This window comes from Antechinus flavipes, chromosome 1, assembly GCF_016432865.1.
Source record: "Antechinus flavipes isolate AdamAnt ecotype Samford, QLD, Australia chromosome 1, AdamAnt_v2, whole genome shotgun sequence".
NCBI lineage: Eukaryota > Metazoa > Chordata > Mammalia > Dasyuromorphia > Dasyuridae > Antechinus > Antechinus flavipes.
Window position 1 is genome coordinate 263,871,995 of NC_067398.1, and position 24,162 is coordinate 263,896,156.

Here is a 24,162-nt window from a genome sequence, read left to right on the forward strand (position 1 = left end):
CTCACGTGTCAAACAACCAGATAAGTTAACTTTCTAATCAGATAAGAATAGTTTGTGAAGGAGATGTGCATAGGCATATAGTGTTGTTGGATCTGTGAATTAGTATAACCATTTGGGAAAGCAATTTGGAATGACGTAGATAGGAGTAGCTAAAATGTTTATACTCTTTGATGCAGAGATTCTAGTCATATATGTATATGTCATATATGTCAAGGAAGTCACTGGCAAAAAGGAAGCTCTTTAAATTGAATACTTATGTTTTGATATATTATATATATTTATAACTAAATATATGTTTATATGTGTGCCTATTTATTTATAATAACTTTTTTTTTCTGGTAGCTAAGTCCTGGAAACAAATTAGATAATACTGAATGAGGAAAGTAGAAGGGATTCTTGAAATGTTTACAGGTTGGACTAGATCACCTCTCAATTCTCTTAAACTGCAAAGATTTTATGATTCTGAGTCTTCTTTTCCTTTTAAGATTTGAATACAGATAAAATGCAATGCTGAAAAAAGAAATCTTTAGATAATTTAATTTTTTTCATCTTGGTTTATAATGTATATTATTTCACAGGATAGTGATGCATTCTTTTCTAGAAAGACACTCCATCAATCCTTCAAGGCTTCTGATGGGGATTTGTAGAAGCTATGTTCTAGGAAAGCAACTCATCAATGGGTGTGAGAGTTGGGATAAGTTTTAATCTGAAGTTTCTCAAAGCCAAATTATAGTCTTATTCCTGCATGCATTCTCAAATCTCAATTTCCATTTCATTCCCTCCAGAATGAGTCATCACCAAACCTGAACTTCAGCATTCACCTAGAACTAAACTCCCCTTTTCCCTACCCCTGGTCAAACCAGATAAAAATGCTCTTTAAAAAAGAGCACCAAACTTTACTGATTTAGGAAGGGTACCTCATTTCCCTCAGTCCTCACTGAAGTATGTCCAATTTTCCTTGGGTTCCAGCAGATCAGACCTATTTGCTTACATCATCTTCCCTGATTGCCCTTCTCACCCTGATATATTCTTTAAAAAATTTTTTTTAATTAAAGCTTTTTATTTTCAAAACATATGCATGGATAATTTTTCAACATTCACCCATGCAAAACCTTAAGTTCCAATTTTTCTCCCTTTCCCCACACTCTCTCTCCTAGATGGCAAGTAATCTAATATATGTTAAACATAGTAAACATATATATTAAATTCAATATATGCACACATATTTATACAATTATTTTGTTGCACAAAAAAAATCAAATCAAAAAGGAAAAAAATGAGAAAGAAAATAAAATTCAAGCAAGCAAACTATAACAAAAAGAGTGAAAATGCTATGATGTGGTCCACACTCAGTTCCCACATTCTTTTCTCTAGGTGTAGATGACTCTCTTATCACAAGATTATTGTAACTGGCCTGAACCATCTCATTGTTGAAAAGAGCCATGTCCATCTGATATAGTCTTCCATCAGGACAGACACTGATTTCATTGCTGATTTTCTCCTGGGGCCTCTGTTTTGTATAGAGGTCCAGTCCAATCAACCCTTATTCCCTTTCTATTTCTGTTCCTGAATTTCTGGACTTCTACTATAATACCCTTTCCCACCCCTGCCAACTCCATTTTCAGATCCCTTTTGTGTTCTGTCTTCCCCCATTAGAATATAAATTCCTTGAGGACAGGGGTTATCTTTCTCCTGTATAAAACCTTTTTAATTTAATATAATCAGAATGATCAATTTTGCATTTCATAATATTCTTCAGTTCTTTGGTCATAAATTCTTCCCTTCTTCACAGATCTGAGAGATCCCTTGTTCTCCTAATTTGCTTATAATATCACCCTTTCTATCTAAATCATGAATCCATTTCATCCTTATCTTGGTATATACATTTCAAGAATGTCTTCTACTTTCCTCAATCAGTAGGCATCTATTTTGTTACAAAAAGTGCTACTATATAGATGTTGGTCAATGCCTAGTTTCTTCCATTTGTATATATATTCAGGAGGTTCAATACAGAGTCTGACACAAAATAAATGCTTGATAAATGCTTCTTGCTTTGTCTTGGTCTCAAGCCAATGAATATGAGTCACTCCACTAATAGGCCTTAGCTCTGGGCCAGGGTCAGTCTTGGAAGAAAGCACAATTTCCAAAGAGAGAGTATGAATCTGAATTATTCTGCTCCATCACATAGTTTATTCTTGAACAAATCCTGATCTGTTGGACAGATGACAAATCCAAGGAATATATATTTAAATCACAAGTGAAAGGGATCTAAGACCAAGAGAGATGAAGTTATTGATCATAGAATCGAACTTCAGAGGTTATCTAGTCTACACCAGTCATTTTACAATATTACATTTATTCTGAGAATGACTTGCCTGAGGTCATAGAAGTAATAAACATCAAAGGCAAGATTTGAACCTGGATCATCTGACTCAGTGCTCTTTCCCTTGCGACACACAACTAGTTGGATGGAGAACACAGGCTAGAACCTAATTCAGCATACATAGTTTCCTTTCTCCTAACTTCAGTTCCTTCAACTCTCCTCTGGAGAGTCTGGGCAGCTGTTTTCCAACAGGGTTTTCAGCTAGGATTTCTCATTTCAGATGGCCAGATCCTGTGATTGATAGAGAATGCTTTTGTCATTTTTATTTCTTATTTCTTAAACACCTATAGGATTCCAGGTGCTGTTTATAAGCACATTTTACAAAGAGTTGTCTGAATTAATGTAATTTCTTTCTTTCTTTTCTTTCTTTCTTTCTTTCTTTCTTTCTTTCTTTCTTTCTTTCTTTCTTTCTTTCTTTCTTTCTTTCTTTCTTTCTTTCTTTCTTTCTTTCTTTCTTTCTTTCTTTCTTTCTTTCTTTCTTTCTTTCTTCTTTCTTTCTTTCTCTCTCTTTCTCTCTCTCTCTTTCTTTCTTCCTTCCTTCCTTCCTTCCTTCCTTCCTTCCTTCCTTCCTTCCTTCCTTCCTTCCTTCCTTCCTTCCTTCCTTCCTTTCCATCTCCATTGATCACTCTATTGACCAAAGTTCTTTATAATGTTGTAGTCATCTTTCTGAGTTTACCTTTGGTCTCAGATATTAGTTGTGTGACCGCAGACAAGTCACTTAACTCTGTTTACCTTAGTTTCCTTGTATGTAAAATAAGCTGGAGAAGGAGATGGTAAACTACTCCACTATTTTTGCCAAGAAAATCCCACATGGGATCATGAAGAGTCAGACAAAACTGAATGACTGAAAAACAAGTCACGGTACAGATTGTTTTCCTGATTTACTCATTTGTATAAATTATATAAATTGTTCTTCTGATTTGCTCATTTCACTCTGAAGTCAGTTAGTTGGTCAGTTAATAAACATTTATTAAGTGCCTGCTTTGTGATAGGTATTGTGCTATACCTCCTTGTTCTCAAGCATTTCACAACTTAAAGAGGGAGAAAACCTGCATCAGTTCACACATATATTCCCAGATTTCCCTGAAAATATACCTTTCATTATTGTTTATGGTATAGTACTCTATCATATTCTTATGCCATCATTTGTTTTATCTTTCCAAAATAAAGGACAGAGGCAGCTATGTGGCACAGTAGATAGAGCACCAGCCCTGAAGTCAGGAGGACCTGAGTTCAAATGTGACCTCAGACACTTAATACTTCCTGGCTGTGTGACCCTGGGCAAGTCACTTAACTCCAATTGCCTCAGTAAAAAAACAAAATTAAGGGACATCTCCTTCATTTCCAAGACTTTGCCATTATAAAAGGCACTGTTATAATGTTTTTTTTTCTTTTTACCAATGTCATTTCAGTGTAATTTTACAATTATATTGTTATTATGCATTATTACCAAGTCCTGTCTTCAAGTCAGACTCTTCTATATAGCCATTTAATCCCCAAAGACCAGCACACCTCAGCTTTGGTACCCAATTTGAAGTTTTATTCTTAACTTCAATTCTTAAATATCACAGCTGAGGTTATAAGGTCTGTTAAGCCTTTTATATAAACAGTTCACTTAAAGGGATCAACCTCACAATCACCTACCATCAAGATAATTACCGTTCTGGAACACTGAAGAAAAGAGAACAGAGTAAAATATATCTGAACCTTTACTTAGACTTTTAGCTCAGCTTCTGAAAGTTGAGTGGTCATGATTCCATTGATGACTCTGCTCTTGAAAAAGATTTGGGAGGGTTTGGAGTGTTTATGGGAATTGTTGTTCAGTTATTTCAATCATATCTGACTCTGTGATCCCATTTGGGGGTTTTCTTGGCAGATATAGGAGTGATTTGCCATTTTCTTCTCCAGCTCAAATAGGATTAAGTGAATTGCTCAATTACACCAACTAGTAGAAGATAAATTTTCTTGATTTCAGGCCAGGTGCTCTTTTCACTGCAATTTTGCTGCCTTATAATACATAGATATGTAAATATAAAATAAATTAGGAAATATCAAGCAGACATTAGCAATTGAGACATCTTATAGGAGATGGTCACTTAGATGAATCTTGAAGAAAACTAGTGATGGAAGTGAGGAAGAAGAATATCACACATGTGGACAACTACTGCAAAAGGAGGTAGAATGTCATCTATGGAGAATGTTAGGTAAGACAATTTAGCTACTTATGGAGAATAAAAGCAGGTTGGTTTGGTCAGAGAGTAGTGCATTCATGTGAATCTGGAAAAGATAGGTTGGAAATAGATTGTGAGAGTTTTAAATGCCAGAGAAGTCAAATGTCCCAACTGCTCTGTGTAATTCTTTTTAGTAATATGTTTCAGCCTGCTCATGCTCACCAGGAGCTTTTCCATTGTCTTCTGAATGACTATAACTTTAATCTTTGGAAGTTGTAGAAGCCTATAACTCAAAAATGAATATAGTCACTGGGAAGAATCTTTGTTTCAAAGAGAATTTTGAGATCATTAAAAATATTACATGATATTATCAAAGGCAATTTAACAACTTTTCAATTCTGGGCCCAAGTTTTGGTTCATCAACTAAGTCTTCCAAGATAAAAGTACTTGAAGGATTTTCTACCCAATTTCAGATCATAATTTAGGCTATAAACTTTTTTCATACACTTGGTTTTTCATATATAATTAGGTTGAATTTTTTTGAATGACAATGGGATCTGTATTTAGGAGAATATGCATTGTTCCTGGGCTTCATACAAACAGTAATGTTATCTACAAATAAGACCATCTAAGAGGGAATTCTTCTTTCATTTGAACTGTGCTTTGAGATCCTCCATATAATAATAAACACCTTTGGAGAGTATGCCTTACCATTTTATGTCTCATTTTATATGAATAATCATGTCAAGTAAAGTTATATCTCTTTTTGCATCTTGCAAGAAATTTTGTGTTATTTTGACTAACATATGGGAGATATCTTGGATAACCTTTGTGCTTTGCTCTACGAAAATGAGTACTTTGGGTAATAATAGCTACTATTTAGTTGGTGCCATTCTTCTGTTTAGAACTTCCTTTTCAGAATTTGTGGCCAAAGAAGAACACAAAATAGATAATTTTGCTTATATTAAGTTTAAAAAGTTTTTGTACAAACAAAACCAATGCAGACAAGATTAGAAGGGAAGCAATAAACTGGGAAAATTTTTTTTTGCATTCAAAGGTCTGATAAAGGCCTTATTTCTGAAAAATATAGAGAATTGACTCAAATTTATAAGAATTTAAGCCATTCTCCAATTGATAAATGATCAAAGGATATGAATAGACAATTTTCAAATGAAATTGAAACCATTTCTAGTCATATAAAAAGATAGTTTAAATCACTATTGATCAAAGAAATGCAAATTAAGACGACTCTGAGGTACCACTACACACCTCTCAGATTGGCAAAAATGACAGGAAAAGGTAATGACAAATGTTGGAGGGGATGTGGGAAAACTGGGACACTAATATGTTGTTGGTGGAGTTGTGAAGTGACTCATTCATTCTGGAGAGCAATTTGGAACTATGCCCAAAGGACTATCAAACCTTTGATCCAGCAGTGTTTCTACTGGGCTTATATCCCAAAGAGATCAAAAAGGAGGGAAAGGGACCCACTTGTGCAAAAATGTTTGTGGCAGCTCCTTTTGTAGTGGCTAGAAACTGGAAACTGAGTGGATGCCCATCAGTGGGAGAATGGCTGAATAAGTTATGATATATGAATGTTATGAAATATTATTGTTCTATAAGAAATGATCAGCAGGATGATTTCAGAGAGGCCTGGAGAGACTTACATGAACTGATGCTGAGTGAAATAAGCAGAACCAGGAGATCATTGTATATAGCAATGACAAGATTATACAAAGATTTATTCTGATGGATGTGACTGTCTTCAACAATGAAATGATTGAAGCCATTTCCAATGATCTTGTGATGAAGAGAGCCATCTACATCTAGATGTGGGATCACAATATAGCATTTTCACTTTTTTGTTATTGTTTGCTTGCATTTTGTTTTATTTCTTTTTTTTCCCCTTTTTGATCTGATTTTCCTTGTGCAGCATGATAATTGTATAAATATATACGTGTATTGGATTTGACATTTTAAAAATATGTTTAACATATATTAGATTATTTGTTATCTAGGGGAGGAGATGGGGGAAAGGAAGAAAAATTTGGAACACAAGGTTTTGCAAGGATCAATGTTGAAAAATTATCCATGCATATGTTTTGAAAATAAAAAGTTTTAATAAAAAAATTTTAAAAAGAACTTCCTTCTCTCTTCTACTTCAGTCTTCCAATCATGATTGATTTGAGATGTATCCAGTAATGGGTCATCAGATGAGGATCTCACATTTGAGTGACAGTGGAGTTAATAAGTATATCACTAAAAACAGTGATTCTTAACATTTTACCACAATATCTGCAGAAGCAAAAGGAGGCCACATGGACTGTTGGCCATTTTGAATGTTCTTGTCTCTTAGGTTGCTATAGCTAAAGAATTCAGAATCAAGTGTCCATCATCATCATTTCTTCCTCAGTGCAACTTGGGACTCCCCCCTTTATGTTTATTTACTCTTCTTTGTTCTTTTTTCTTTCTTTTGACTAAGTCGAATAAATATCTAATGCTTTTTTTTTTAACTAGATGGATAAAAGGTGGGGAGGGTATTTAGGGCATAGTCTCTACAGCTTTGGGGATCCCTCTCGTAATTTTTTTCTAGATAGACAATTCTAGAAAATTGTCCTGGAGTGATCAGTGAGTGTACTGGATTTAGATCAGAAGATAGAATATTTACAAACATCTCTTTCTCCTCAGTTACATATGACTAATTAGGTTAAGGGTGGGGATGAGTTTTCATAGAGTGTCTGTAGGAGGTGGAAGAGGAGAACTCAAAATAAGTCCAAGACATAAGCCTTTGAATTAATTTGTCTTTCTGCTGTGGGTGTGTAGAGGCTGGTTGGGTTTAGGAGTACTGAGAAAACCCTTTAAAAATTAGAGTTCTCCAGTACTAATTAATAATAATTTTTACCTTCTTCTTTGTCCTTTGGAATTGAGGAGAGGGGAATTAAACAATCATTTTAAAAGTACTGTTAAGTATTTTTCAAATATTATTTCATTTAATCCTCACAACTACTTTATTAGATGCTATTATTATCTCTCTTCTACAGTTCAGAAAAGTGAGAAAGACACATTTTTAGGTGAATTGCTTAGATTCACAATACTGGTAAGTATATGAGGCTGGATTTGATTTCCTGACTTCAACCACTATACCAACTAGCTATTTCGATTTAGTTTAATTTGCTTAATTCCTTTTTTTTTTGTTTGTTTGTTTGAAGAATTAAAGGGGACAGAGCAATTGGTTAATTCATCTTTTCATTCTATAATACTCAGCTTTATCAAATAGGTTATTTTGGTTAAATCTTTTTTTTTTCTTTTGCCTTTGAAAATATTGGATCCCAAGATTTCTATATTAGTTGCAGCATAGGTTTTTGTGATTCCGAGTCTAGTTCCTTAATAGTTAGTTTCTTTCATATCCTTGTAATATTTTGGTTTTTATCAAAATTTCTGAGACCTCTCATCTTGGAGTTTCTTTCAGGAGGTGATCTCTTTCTATTTTTAATTTGCCTCTAGTTCCAATGGAATTGGGCAAGATTCTTTTAAGAGTTCTTAAAATGTAATATTCCAGGGTTTTTTGTTGGGTTGTTGTTTTCATAGAGTCTGATGAATTTTATGTGATATATTTTTTCTTTTTTTTAAATTATCTTTTTTTTTGGCCTTTTTATTTAAAAAAAACAGAATAAGAAGGGAAAATAGAAAAGAAATACAAAACAAAATAATGCACAACAAAAGATAACATTGTTATGTGTCCAGCAGAGTATCAGGGAGGATTCAAAATATATAACAACAAATTACCAGATTATAAAAGTATACACACACACATTAGTAGAAGAAATTATATTCATGAATGATCATTTTTTTACTTCCTTATAAATTGTTCTTTGGTTCTTTGTTGTGCACCTTATTTACTTTATTCTTTTTTCCCCTTTTATCTCCCCACCACTCCCAAGTTACATTAAAGAAAAAATACATTTATGTATACATATAAAGATACATATACACACTCACAACCATATCCACCTCACATATACATACACATGTTTTTCTTATCCTTGCTGCTTTTTAAATGAAATTCTACTCTTTAACTTGCTTTGTAATTATTTAACCTCCTCTTACCCAGGATTACTCCCTTGTCTTCTTCTCTATCTGCCCATCCCTTTTCTCTTATTTCTTTATAGATTGTGGAGAGTGTTATACCCTTCATACTATATATGTAGTGTTGTCTATTGAACTTGTTCACAATATAAGTAGGTTTTCAGAACTACAAACTCTTCTCCCTCCTCTAATGGCTCTGTATCTATTCTTCCTTTGCATGTGATTTATATGATTAATATTTTTACCTTAACTTTGCCAATCTTTCTTTTGAGCTATTCTATTATTGATGTGAATCTTATAAACATAAGATGTATATCTATCTACCTACACATATTTAAAAAAAACACAATTTGTCAATGTTTAAACAGTTTATTGACATTAAGTTCCTTAAAATTGATCTTTGATATTGACTCTTATATGTTAAATATTCTATTAAATATTGGTTTGATTGATAGAAAGTCCTGAAAATCTGCAAGTTCATTGAATGTGCATTTTTTCTCATTCAGAATTATAGATAATTTTGCTGGATATAATATTTTTGGCTGCAGGCCTAGTTCTTTTGATTGTCAGTAGATATGATTCTAGGACCTACAGCCTTTTATTGTAGATGCTGATATATCTTGTACAATTATAATTGTAGCTCCAGCATATTAGAATTTCATTTTTTTTTATTTTTTTAGTCTCTCAGGTTCACTGGCTTTCCCTTGCCCAATTCTAATTTTCAAAGAATTATTTTCATCTTTGAGACTGTATCTCTTTTTCAAGTTGGTTAACTTTTTTTTCATAAGCTTCTTGTTTTTCTTGGATGGTTATTTTTTCCTCAATGTTTCTCATTTGATTTTTGAATTCTTTTTTGAGTTCTTCTATAAATTCTCTCTGGGCAGGGAGCCATTTCTCTCCGGGGTGGATGCTTTTTTTTTAAACTAAAGTGTACTTTTCTGAAGATGAACCCTCTTTTTCCTTATTCCCATAATGTTTCAATGATGGGGGTCTTTTCTTCTTTGCCCATTCATTTTTTAAAATAAGAGGTATTAATGTAAGCACCTGGAATCATGGGGCTAGAGGATGATGCCTCAAGCTTCCCTTCAGCTCTCCACTCTGACCAGGAACCCCAAACTAAGAGTTCCCTGCTCCTGCAAGTGCCCACAGACAGCAAGTCCAGGTGCTGATTCCTTCTCACCCAGGGCCTTGTCTCAGCAGCACAATTCTCAATTAGCCAAGATTCTCTCAGTCTTCCTAGTCTCAAACCCTGACTCTATACACAGTCCAGGACGTGAAAATCTTTGGTTCTTGCAGAGGTTCCAACCTCCCCCAGCTGGTCTGAGAGGTTCCCACTTGGTGTTTCAGTGGAGCTAGCCTGGAGGAATTGCACTTCAGACACATTAATTCCCAGCCTGGGGCCTTTCTTCAGATCTTCCCAGGTAGTACTGGGAGGATCCCAGTTCTGTTCCAAGTCTTTTTAATGTGAGAAATGCTAAAAAGTAGGGTTTCCAGTGTCTCAAGCTTCCAGCTATTGTAGAACACTGGGTACCATTGGCTAGTAGGTTTTCAGAATGTGAGAGGTTAAGGAAAGTTAGGATTCACAGAACAATTAAGTGAACATTGGAAACCTTGAGCAAACGAGAAAGTGGGGGGGGGGTCTAGGAAGGCACATGTGGATTCAGCCAATCAGAAAGAGTCTTGTGGTTTTAAGAAAACCACAAAAATAAGATAATAATTTATTCAGTCCAAACTAGATTCAGCCCAAACAGTGACCTGACTTGACCAGATCATTACTATCTTCTTAACAGGCTAATTAAATATTAAACAATACACCCTGAAGGAGGAATTTTCCATCATTTTTGAATATGGGATGTACGATGAAGAAAGGAGACATATTTATACATATTTAGGGGAAACATGTAGTGGGTGTATAAGAAAGATTGTAATCTGGAAGGGAACAGACTAATCTGTTCTCTGAATGGAGGGACTGAGCCAAACTAGCAAGTATAAAAATTCTTCACTTCTGTGTTTTGGGGCTATCTCTCAGGGAAGAGAAGTGGGGCCCACTTCTGACCAGAAACATTAAGATGATACCTTAAGATTCTTCTTTAATAAAATTTTCTCAATATCTGATTTTCAGTGTTAAGACTGTATTTTTAACATTTATTTTTCATTAGTCTATGTTTACTCTGAGGTACAAATTTGTTCTACTTGTGGGGCAAATCAGGAGAGTTTAAAATTTACCAATCTACTCCACCCTCTTCTCAGATTCCTCCCCTATATGATATCTTTTCCCTATTCTTGATGAAATATACTTACATATACATCTAAAATTTCAGTCTTCTGACTTTATACCAATTTTCTTTGTTTTCTTGTGGAATTATTGAATTTTATTTGTTTTATTATATTTGTTAGAGAACTTGCTCCTTAGGCAAAATTTTCTACTTCAGTTCTTTCTTCTTTTTTCATTCCCCCTGCCAAGAGCTTTAATTTCATTTTTAAGCTTTTGTCCAGCCATTCTTATAATTCTTATGGCCTTGTCAATTTTTTTTCTTTGAAAATCTATTTGTACTTAAAATGTAGTTACTCTGATCTTCTCTCAAATCTCTTGGACTTTTCCTAATTCATAGTATTTTGCCATTGTATTCAAAACTTTCTTAATTATATATATTTATTCTCTCTTCCCAAATAGTAGCTTTGTATTAGGGTCAGTTCAGATAAGTTGGCACTTATCAGAAGCCAACCCTATCTCTTGGTTTGGTTTTAAAACCAGGTTCTGATTTTTGGCTTCTTTGATGGTCTTAACATGTACATATATGACTTGGCTCAGTACCTGTCCCCAAAGACCTCTGGAACTTGACTCTATTCTCCCTTGTGGCTCCAATAATCTAGCGCCAAGATCCTGCTGGCTTTACATCTGTTTACTAGAAATTGTATTTGAATTACCTCTTTTTAGCACAGCCTCACTTAGAGCACTTGAAGTTTTCTGGAGTGATTATCCAAAGTTGTAATAAATTGCCATACTATTATTTCACTTAATAGTATTTTTTTTCCAGTTACATGTAAAGATAGTTTTCAGCGTTTGTATGATTTTGAGTTCCAAAATTTTCTCCCTTCCTTCTTCCCAAGACAGCGAGTATTCTGATATAGCTTATACATGTATAATCATGTTAAATTTATTTCCACATTAGTCATGTTGTGAAAGAAGAATCAAAACAAAAGGGAAAAAGCACAAGAAAGAAAAAACAAAAAAATAAAAACGTGAAAATAATATTTTTTGATCTGCATTCAGATTCCACAATTCTTTCTCTGGATGTGGCTAGTATTTTCCATTATGAGTCTTTTGGAACTGACTTAGATCATTGTATTGCTGAGAAGAGCCAAGTCTATCATAATTGATCATAGCACAATATTGCTGTTATTATGTACAATATTCTCCTAGTTCTGCTCATTTCATTGAGAATGAGTTCATATAAGTCTTGCCAGTTTTTCTGAAATCTGTCTTCTCATCATTTCTTATAGCACAATAGTATTCCATTACATTCCCCAATTGATGAGTGTCCCTTCAATTTCCAATTCTTCACCACTATAAAAAGAGCTGCTATAAGTATTTTTGTGCATGTGGGTCCTTTTCCCTTTTTTGCCATCTTTTTGGGGTACAGATCCAATAGTGGTATTGCTGGATCAAAGGTATATACAGTTTTATAGTTTGGGACATTGTTCAGACCTAAGATTTAAATGTACTTGTTCTTTCTGAAAGGGTCAACAAAACAAATGACTGTCATAAGAGCTAACACTTATATGACAATCTAAAAGAGGTAAAAAGAGTAATAAGAGGTAGAAGAGAAAGATAACTTCCTCCTGAGACAGACTCAAGAAAAAGATAATATTTAACTTGGACTTTAAAATTCAGTTGTCAGTCAAGAAGCATTTATAAAACACCTACTATATGTCAGATACTGTGCTGAGTATACAAAGAAAAGTAAAAGGTAGTACATGCAAATAACTATGTTATTTGATGTTAATGTATCAATAATATGAAGAATTCAAAGAAATTTGGAAAGATATGAAATGATGCAGAAGTAAGTAGAATCAGAATAGTATCATAGTAATGTATATAACCTTGCATAAAGGTTCTTTCCTTCAATAAAGAAAAACAACATTCAAAAACATTAGAATTTTAATCCAGATAGAGACCAGTCATGTCTTCAAGGTACTGATGGTGAAAATATGTCTCCTTCTTTTTGGCAGAGAGATGATGGACAATGAGTATAAACTGAGGAATACATTGTCAGGAATGGCAAGTATGTTGATTAATTCTTAACTGTAATTATGTGTTACAAGTTGCAGAGGTAATCATATACTATAAATGTATTTGGCAAGTTCTCATCTTCTCTCTACTATTTACTATATGTGTGACATCGGGACAAATCTCTAATCTCTTACTCATCTCTAAATATGTGTATTCAACAAGATACCTATTTAGGTCTCTTCCATCTCAAAATGTATGATTCCAAGTGCTGTAAATATATTAAAATGCATCATTTAATCACTAACTTAAGAAAATTATTTTCAAGACCCTTGGCCTTGCTTGGCCGAGTTAAGGCAATGATCCAAATCTAACAAAAGGAGCAAAGTCTCTTTTCTGGGCTGATTTTTTTCAAACTGTACATTATACAGTATCAGAAATAAGGAGTGGAATAGAGATTCTTGAGTACTATAGAGAGAATGGTCATACTAGCAGGAAGTCAAAAATTAGGCAGCAAGGCAAGATAGTGAGTAACTTGACTTTATGTGGCAAAGTATATGCTAGAAAATAGAAATTTATAGTAAAAACCTTAGGAGAGCTGTGATCTAATGATACAGTAACTAAGAAGCTAGATGGCATAGTTGAAAGCATACTGATTCTAGAATCATATGACTTGAATTCGAATTCTGCCTCTAACACTGTTTTTGTGATTTTAGGCAAGTTGATTAACTTCTTTGGGTCTCAGTTTCCCCATCTGCAAAAAAAGGGGATTGAACCATATGGCATCTAGGAGCTCTTTCAGTTCTCTCATAATCTTATAATTTTTCATTGCCATCAGCATATTGAGTGCCCCTACCAGTGCTCAAAACTTTATTAAGTACTGGGTACTGGGTCTACAAAAATCAAACAATCTTTTCCTCTCAAGGATCTTATAGAGATCTAGGGAATACAAGATGAAAACACTTTAGTAAATACAAGATTATATGAGGAGGAGCAGATGACTCAGGGGATCAAAAAAGGCTTTAAGTAGGAGGTAGTATCTGAGCTGAACTCTGAAGGAAAATAAAGATTCTAAGGCAAAGGGTAGGTGGGTATACATCCAAGGTATGGGAATAGTAGATAGAGGCAGGAGATGGAATACTAAGTTGAAAGGATGGCCAATTGGTCAGTTAGGTAGGAATAGAGGGTGAGATTCTGTGATATGGTGCCTAATTATAAACTCCCATTCATAGATCTAAATAACCTTTTTTTCTTAACTGGTTTTGTTGTTTTCGTTCATTCATGTCTGATTCTTTGTGACATCATTTGGGTCCAGGTACTGGAGTGATTTGCTATTTCCTTCCCCAACTCCTTTTACAGATAAAGAAACTGAGGCAAACAGAGTTAAATGACTTGCCCAGGATCAAATAGTTAGTAAGTGTCTGAGGTTGAATTTGAACTCAGGAAGATGAGTCTTCTCGACTCTAGGCTCAGTACTTTATCCACTGCACCACTTATCTGCTATTATGGTCAACTATCACTAAATATAAAATCCTACAACTTGGGGATTTCATTCTGTGGCACACTTATCATCACAAGTGGAAATGAATTTTTATGGCCAGTGATAAATCTGGGAAGACAACAATCACCCTGATTTCTTATTCTAGCCTAATATTGTTTAAATGGTTGCATGAAGCTGATAAAGACTCCACTTAATGAAGACACAGGTTCTGATGGAATCTGAGCTGGAGCCCAGAAGTAGATCACAGATTAAGCCTCATTTCGTTTTTTTTCCCGGAGTTCATTCCTCTTGATCTTCCCTGTGACGGTTTTGGGCAGGTCTTGAACAAACTCCACCTGATCAGAAAAAGACAAAATTTTCCCAGATTCTCCCAGATCAGTACCTGAATCTCCCACCCAATCTCCTTCAGTGAATTGAACAGGTGACTAATTAACTAAATGAAGGATGTGTATAATATCAACTATCACCATCTCACATTGACATAATCACTTTGAGGTTTAAAAAATTCTTTCCTCACAATAGACTTATCAAATGTCAAGGGTAGACTAGATGAGCAACTAAAACTTTAAAGTTCCTTCTAGTTCTGTCTATGAAACTAAACTGTATGTAAAACCATTTTAGAGATGAGGCTTATAGAAGGACATGAGTTGCCCAGAATCATACAAGTAGGGCCAGAATGTTGGTTTCTAAATATACAGTACTACAGAACAATATTCCTATGTCCTCTATTTCTCTTCCCTATTTCTCCCTTCCCTTCCTCTTTCTCTCTTCTATTCTGCCAAGAAGAGAGGAAAAGACAAGGAAGATAGAAATTGCAAATTTTTTTTTTCTCGTTAAACCCTTCTCTACAACCCCATACCTCAAACTCTCTATTATCTGCCATGCTTTCAAGTGTGACTTTGATTGTAGACCTAACAAAGAGAATTAGTTGATGATGTCTGTCCTATTAATTGAGTCATTAAGAGAAAAAATGGTGATGATGTTTTCCTGGAGTGCTTTGCCATTTTCTTCTCCAGCTCATTTATATATATATATATTTTTTACAGATTAGGAAACTGAGACAAATAGGGTTTACTTGATCAGGGTCACACAGCTAGTAAGTGTCTGAAGTCAGATTTGAACTCAGGAAGATGAGTTAGCACTAACATTTTATCCACTGGACCATCTAGCAATCTTAAACTGACATGACAGAAATAAAGCTTCATAAGGATGCTTTTTGTAAGTTTTTTTATTGTATGAGAATAATTGTGGGAACTCAGCTTTGTTTCCCAGTCTCAGATGATCTTTCTATCCTAGTCAGTCAATTCTGTATTATTGGTCACAGGGCTGCCATTGGTATAGAGCATTAATCATTCAGTGCAAACTCAGTACAATGATGGAACCCACAAGTCCAGGTTCATACATCCCTCAATGTTGGTCTGTCAATTCACTTGAACTGAACAAACATTGATTAAGCAACTTTTATAGTTGAATATGAGGAAGTGTGGTATGATGGAAAGAGAAGACTGGGACTGATGTTCAATTTCTGACATGTTTTTGTTATATGACCCCAGGTAAATCACTATTTTCCAGCACCCCACCCTAAAGGTTAACACCTATATACTACAAAATGACCTATTCCAAATGAATTAAAATGTAATTGGAAAATGTTTAACAAAATAAATAACATATACTACAACATAGATGATGTTAATTTGTGGTTTTCTATGCCAATTCACAGATCACAGAGATCTGTTTCTATTTGAATTTGACATCATTGTTCTAGACAACTCTGAAACTATAAGTTGCAGAACAGGTGTTGGACTATATTGGAGGTAAGAATTTCCTCAGTGGGAGCTTTTTGTATTAGTGGTGTCAAATTCAAATAGAAACTGGAGACAATAAAAATCCCTATGGGCTCTTAGAAAACCGCATGTTAACATTATCTATGTTTTATTGTGTATTATAATACCTTTTATTATAATTTCATAAATTTTTAGTAAATTTTTAGAAATGTTAAACATTTCACAATTACTTTTTAATCTGGTTCAGGCTAGGTATTTGACATATCAGCCTTATATTAAGAAAACCACAGATTTCATCTTAAAAAATGTTCCATGTACTGTCTAGACAAAGGGCATACAAAAAAACCAAAAACAAATTGAAGAACTGAACTCTGGCTTCTGTTCTAATTGCTAAAATCTAGTGGGAGTACTAATTAACAGTACTGGAATCTTGTATTAATGGTGATGACATCTTTCTAAGAGAAGAATAACATTCCATGAGTTTCTCCAAACGCATGCAATCATATTCAAGGTACATACAGTAGTTCAGAAAATTAATCATAAAGATCAAAACATTAAAAATAGGCTAAAAAAGGTGCTACTTGCAATTTTTGATCTTGAAAAGCTCTCTCAAATGTGCAAAACTCCTCTTTTATACTTGAGTTGACTGGGGCTTAAAGAGAGTAAGTAAATTTCCCAACAAAGAGTCAGCAATGAGCAATAAAATCAATCACATTTGTAAAAGATTCATGTTAAAACATGCTATCTACCTCTAGCTAGAGAGGCAATGTACTCAGTGCATATTTGAGTATGTATTTATCTATCTACACACATATATATGTATATACACACACATATAGAGGGAGAAGGGGAAAAGAGACAATTTGGAATTGCAAAATAAAATAAATTTGAATTATTAAAAAAAGAGTTGATGACTAGAACCCAGGTTACTTGATGTTTCCCAACTCATATACCCTATTTCCAGTATACTACACTGCCTAACTTGAGTTATGTTGTAACAGTACTTTAAGCTTGATCCTCCTTTTTTAAGGATTAAAACTGTTGGTTATCTAAGCCTAGACATTTGTTCTGCTTTCAAATAGAAGGACACGACTTTCAGGGTGGTCACTACCACTGTGATAAAATGTAGGATTGGGCTGGGGTAGGGAAGCAAATACTGGGTAAAACTTATGTGAATAGATACTGAGATTAAGAAAAAGTGTGTATTGGGGAGGGAGGATCTGCCTGGGTAGGCTGAAGAGAATAGGATTCCTGGAAAGACATTTACAAGGAAAGGATTGCAGGAGTGTACGTTAAAGAGCTATTTTGACAAAAACACTTGACTCAGTACTCTTGTGTTGATGTTGTCTAAATGAATACATGACTGAAAATTGGGAAGCCTGGATGCTAGAGGCAGCATGGGAATGAACATAGGGGTTAGAACCCTATCTCTTTGACTACTTTTGGGATTCTAGAGAAGGTATGTCACATTCCTAGCCTCAGTTTCTTGAATTAAAAATGAGGGGGTTGGAGTAGGCTGGCTATAAGGTTTTATATAGCTCTAAGTATTATTATTTCTTAGAATAATTAGAAATTCCAGTCTCCTCCATGAACTTGCTATGTGATCTTGGATGAATCATATATTCATTCATGTCCCCATTTTCCCCATATATAAAATGAGGAGTTTGGATTACATACTTTCTAAGATCCCCTTCGACTCTCACATTCTGAGGTTCTGCTACATCCAAGTATCTTTGTAGAAGTATAATGAAAACTCTCTGATGAATGAACTCCCAAATACTCCCTCTCTTGGCCACATGGTTTTGACAAATACAGAAAAAGGTCAGTGCAAGTGACAGTTCAAGCCTCCTCACAGAGTCACTAAATTGTATTTCAGAAAGACTCCCCCAACTCCCAACCCCTTCCTGGTCTTACCATCCTGGGGTACTTGTAAGGAGCTGTAACCTTCTTTACATGCTGCTGCAGCTCCCGAACCAGCTTGTCAGGATCATGGGACCTAAATTCCGGAGTCAGGACCACAAATGCTTTTACCACCTAAAGGATTGGAGCAGGTCAGAGGTGACTTGCAGATAGATGGGAAAACTATAACATAGCACATGTATCTCCCTGTGGGGGTTGGAGCAGAATAAGGAGGATTTGTGTACAGAGAATCATAGAGTTGCTAAAGATGTTAGTTGGTCAGTCAATAAACACTTATTAAGCTCTTAGTATGTGCCAGGCACCATGCTATTGGCTGAGATTATTAAAAAAAAGATAAAAAGACAGTATTTGCTCTTAAGAATCTCATATTCAAATGAAGGATCACCAGAAGTTCTGAATCTTTGTCTTAGCTAATTATTTTTGCGACCATAGCAGATTGTGCCATTTTTCTGACCCCAGTTTCCTTAACTGTAAAATACAAATAATAGTAATTATATCACTTATTTCATAGGGAAGTGGGGAACAAAGTGATTTTTAAACTGAACTCTGCATTGTCATAGGATCCTAGATTTAGATCCAGAAAAAAACTCAGAGACCATTTATTTAGTCTAAATACTTTATTTTATAGATAAGGGAGTCAAAAGGACTACCCCAAAGGTTGTAAACAACAAAGACAGGATTTGAACCCTTGTCCTCTGATTCTATATTACCTGAAAAATGGAAGCAATCTGTGTTTTATTTAGCTCACAAGGCTTTTGTGAGGCTCAAACGAGTTATGTATTTTATTTTTCCAGGAAAGGTGGAAGGGAGGTTTTGATCTCTTCAAAAAAACTTCTGCCTTGGAAACTCCCTCTATCTATGCATTTTTGCAAGTCATCTGAATTATAATCTTACAAAATTTCCTGAGGCACTGGGACTTGTCCATGAGTTATAGACCTCCAGCATATCAAGGATTGGACTTGAACTCAGGTCTTTCTGATAAAGGACACTCTTCCACAGTGCCTCTTATAAAAACTTAAACTATACCGTGCTACACAAATGTAAGAAATTGGGAGCAGACAGATAATACAGTGTGTCTGAAGTCAGCATGGATCTGAGTTCATAATCCAACCTCAGACCCTTCCTAAATTACTAATCCTGTTTAGGTCATTTAACTCCAATTGCCTCAAATAAAAAAATATAAACAATTATTATTATTATTATATAGCCCATCATTATGCCTCTAAACCTTTTTGTTTTTCTTAAGAGTGTAGAGACAAAAAGTTATGGTTATAGGCAGAATCAAGAATTGAGAGATGGGACAACTATTAAGACATCCCTGAGAATAGTATGGTCAAGTTTGGTTAATATAGTCCATTTTTAGCTCTTCCCAAAAATAAATCCCTAATTTATTGAAAATGAGCCAAAGATATAATTCAGTTGTCAAAAATATTAATAAAATCTTAGGTCAAATGAATAGAAACATAGTGTGCAGATCAAGATGACAATGATCATATTATCCTCTGTTCGGGGATCACATCTGGAGATTGTCTTGAAGCCACTTCTGGATGCCACATTCTAAGAAGGGCATTACTCTAGTGAATGTGTTCAAGAGAGAGTGACTGGGATGTTGCAAGGCTTGGAAACTAGGTCATAAGGAAGTAGTTGATGGAACTTGGGACATATAGCCTGGAGGAGAGAAGACTTGGAAAGACATGCTCATTGTGTTCAAATATTTAGAGAACTGTCATGTGGAAGAAAGATTGGATTTTTCCATGTGACTTCAGAAAACAGAACTAGCACCAGTGGGTAAGATGGCAGAGAATGCCTCAACATAAGAAATGACTTCCGAATAATTATGACTATTTAATAATGAAATGATAATGTTAGAGTCAGGAGGAGCAGAGGTCAAATTCTGTCTCTCACATACCCTAGCTGTGGTACTATGAATAAGTCACTTAAGCTCTCTGTAACCAAAGTAACTCTCAAAACTCTGTTGTGGAGAGCTGTTGATTTACATCCTTGAACAGAATTTCCATGAAAAGGGTTCTTTAGATCAACTCAAATAGAAGTAGGACACTAAACTGAACATAAAGATCCTTGCATCTGCACATTGATTCAGAAAACCATATATTAACATTATTTATGTTCTATTGTGTTTTTATTTATGTTGTGAAACATTTCCCCATTACATTTTAATTTGTTTTGGACTATATTTAGGAGCATTGTGGCAGCAATGCCTAGACTCCATGCTTAATATAGGTCAGTATCCAAAATAGATCTGTAAGAGTTTATTGGATCACAAATTAAAAGTTGGAAGGGACCTTGTTAGTCATTTGATCAAGTCTATTTCTAAATATGAGGACACTGAGGCCCAAATAAATGAAATAATTTGCTCACAAAGTAATAAGCAGGGGAAGAAGGAGATATGATTTCAATGTAAGTCCTGCTACCTCCCTTCTTTTAGGAAAGGCTGGATAACAATTTGTTATGGGTGTTGTAGAGAGTGTTTATATATCTACATCTATGTCTATATGTATAAATATATATAGAATTTTTGTGTGTATGTATACATATATTAAAATATTATATTTATCCCTTCCTTTTTTTCTATATATAATCTACAAATATATATGCTTATATATAGTATATGTTTTGTGTGTATATGTTTATATAGATAACATATTTATCTATATATGTAGTGTATGTTTTTGTGTGTATTTATATATATAAAGAGAATATATTTATCTCTCTACTCTCTTTCTATATATACATATATAGTGTATGTTTTTTGTGTGTATATGCATAAATATAGATAACATATTTATCTCCTCTGTAATACAGATATGAATATATGTATACATATATAATATGCATATATATGTATGTATGTATATAATATTTCTGCCAGGGTGGGGAGCTATATGAGGTGTCTGTTAAATGAGATTTTCTGAGCACCTACTTGGGAAAAAACATGTACTGAATGCAAATCTGCTACACATTCTAACAGATGGGAATGCTGTGGTATGGGCAAATCTGTAATGCATTTCCTTTTAGCTTGAGAATAAATTGTTTATCTTCTTTATTATATTTCACTTAGGCAGATATTAAAGTCAATTCATTTATTCATTCATTCACTCATTCATGGAACACATTAAATCTGGAAACAGTATGAGACTGGATTTCAGGAGATCTTGATTTGAGTTCTAGCTCAGCCAGTTACTAGTAATTTGATAGTGGGTAATTGATTTCATCTCTTTGTGCCTCACTTTCCTCACCTATAAAGTGGGAATAATAATGCTAGTATTGCCTATCTCACTGAATTGTTAGAATCAAGTGAATAATATATGTACTTAGTAATTATAAAAATTTTAAGTGGACACTGTTATCTAAAGTAATCTTATTTTGAGGATCATATGAGATAATATACATAAAAAAGCTTTCCAAATGCTAAAGCATTTTATAAATGGTAGCTATTGTTAAATTATTTCTATCCTCAATATTCAGCAAAAAATCTTGTCTCTTCCTTGAATCCTTTCTGGACTGCTTCAGTCCACAATACATGTCCTTTCCAGCTTTGAAATTCTATGATCTCTCTTGGCTCTAGCTTTTACTGACCAAATGTTTTGGGGAAGTGTTAAGGGAATTTCCAGTTGTCTTTTGCATGAATTTGACCAGAACTGGTGTGAAGATGAAGTTAAAAACCTTAAGGGGTTATATGTATGAATTATTGTGACCATTATTAATATAATTATTCTTTAAACTCTCCTTCTATACTTATATAGTTGAGCACTTTGCTGTTCTTTAAAAGTCATAGATAGATTAAATCAAGTTGCAAGTTCTGTGAAGGCAGAAACTGTATTTCATACACATGCTATCTCTTCTAGAAATCTTTAGATCAGCATTAGTTGCATATAGATATTCAATAAATACCCATAGAGACACTGAAGTCATTTAAAATGCAGTATTGCCTTCTGGCCACATGGGGGAACTATACTCATGGCCATTTTTTCTCATCACTCAGACTTTGCCTGGGATGATTTGGCTTGGAAATCCTGACCTTCAAGTTAATAATATTTAAGATATTCAGTATGATCTTCTGTGGATTCACTGTATCTTTACTGTTTCCTACCTCTCCTCGTACTGGGTCTGGGAAGCCAATGACTGCTGATTCTGCCACAGCTGGGTGTTCTGCCAGGGCATTTTCAACTTCAGAGGGACCAATCCTGTACCTGAAGAAGGAAATAGGCTTTCATTGACTCTAAAGCTATTGTTCCTACCATGTCAGAAAAGATAACGTCCCACCAGCTGTCCCATTGGACAATATTGTGTGGACCTACATAGTGGGATCATCTAATCTGATAATTATCTCTTTGCTACCCTTCAAATTCCTCTTTCTTTTTTTTCTTTTAAATGTATTTTTGTGAAGAGGCAGTCAGGGTTTATTGACTTGCCCAGGGTCACACAGCTAGCAAACATCAAGTGTCTGAGGCTGGGTCTTCTGGACTCCAGAGGAGTCCAGAGGAGTAGCCACTGTACTTCCTAGCTGCACCCCTCCCTCCCTCCCCCCGCCCTGCTATTTTTCCTTCTAAATGACTTCTGAGAAGCACTTCTACAATGACCGATTCTCTCCATGGTGCTGAACCTCTCTATTCCCTTGGACCAAGACTGATGGAATAGATTGTACAGGACTCTCTTTTGTAAATTATAATGCTTCAGTGGTTAGATAATATCTCAGGGTTGCTTCTATTGGGAGTAGGACAAGAAGGAAAAGGGATAGTTTGAACTAGTTGTTGCTAAATAACCAAAAACCTTAGTTTTATACAAATCATTTTAGCAAGTACTTAAACACTATTCTTCCTTGTATGTTCATTATATGACTTAAAAATTTCTTCAAAAGGGCAATTGATGTTCATTCAAATCTGGTTTTACTGTGATTAAAAAAAGATTGCAGGGGGATTCATGTGGTATAATATATACCATATTTTTTCGTTCTTTAGAAAGAGCCTTATGTCCCTACAATCCTCCTGAAATAACACTTGATCCATTCCCCTTAACATTTAAGGGTAAATCCAGTTCTCATACTGATAAGATCTTAAGTAACTGGGTGCATTGGTAAAGAAAAAACTGAAATACTAATAAGATTATACCCTGAGGCAAGGAGGCAAGGAGGCAAGGAGGGAAGGGCACTGATGGGGATCAGTTTAATATTATGTCCCATCCTTTGTGGATATCTTGGGTAGGCCTCCCCCTTGCTGTGTCCAGTCAAAAATTCAAGTTATGTCAAACCCTTGAGGTTAAATTTCCCCTATAATTCTGCTCTTGAACCATGCTGTCTTTGCTGAATTCCTTTTGAGTTAGTCCACCATGACAGCATTCTACCTTGTGATGTCTTTTTCCCCTTCTCACTCTTCCATGCATTATAGTGTCTTTCCTCTCATTCCTTCCTCCTATGCCCCATGGTGTCTTTCTCCTTTTTATAACTAACTCTTTTAGTCTGCTAAATCCCTTTTAAAATTTAGCCTGCCAGTCAATGGTATATTCCTATCTCATGGAGTATTTCCTTTCTCCTGGTTAATTGTGAGTTCCATTAGGGAACTTGTCTTTTCCAACAATAATTATTAAAAACCCTTTCTTTGCTAACTAATTTCTCTCCCAAATCTATTTCATATTCACCACTCCTGGTGTCTTATTGTATCTCTTCATTTTGTCTGTAATCTCTTCTCATAAATAAACCTGCCTTTTGCCAAAGAGAATGGCCATTGTCAATTCTTCACATGACCAAATCCCAACATTTGATTGCCTAAATGTCAATCCCATCATTTGGTGCTAAACTCCAAACACACTAATACTATATAGATATAGCCTTGATCCTAGGACATATCATTAGGAACTAATAAGACTGTAATGATGAAACTTGAACCCCCCCCCCCCATCCCCACTCCAGCAATCAGCCTACCCAGAAGCATTAATGACATCATCATATCGACCAAGGAACCAGAAATAGCCGTCTTCATCTATAGTGCCTCTGTCACCTGTGACATAAAAGTCACCAAGTTCTGTTAAGGAAGTCTTCTCTGGATTATCCTGAGTGAAAGAACATTTTT

General features: G+C 34.8%; 1 protein-coding gene across 1 annotated transcript in view; it reads right to left on the reverse strand.

The window, feature by feature from the left end:
* Positions 1-11,773: 11,773 nt before the first annotated feature.
* Positions 11,774-24,162, reverse strand: part of LOC127564769 (acyl-coenzyme A synthetase ACSM1, mitochondrial-like) — a 54,277-nt gene continuing 41,888 nt past the window's right edge. The window contains exons 10-13 of the mRNA XM_052001512.1: positions 24,015-24,142; positions 22,188-22,287; positions 18,071-18,190; positions 11,774-14,707 (exon numbers count right to left, since the gene is read on the reverse strand). Coding sequence (XP_051857472.1) covers positions 14,621-14,707; positions 18,071-18,190; positions 22,188-22,287; positions 24,015-24,142 — 435 coding nt within the window. The 3' untranslated portion in view covers positions 11,774-14,620. The remainder of the gene's footprint in view (positions 14,708-18,070; positions 18,191-22,187; positions 22,288-24,014; positions 24,143-24,162) is intronic.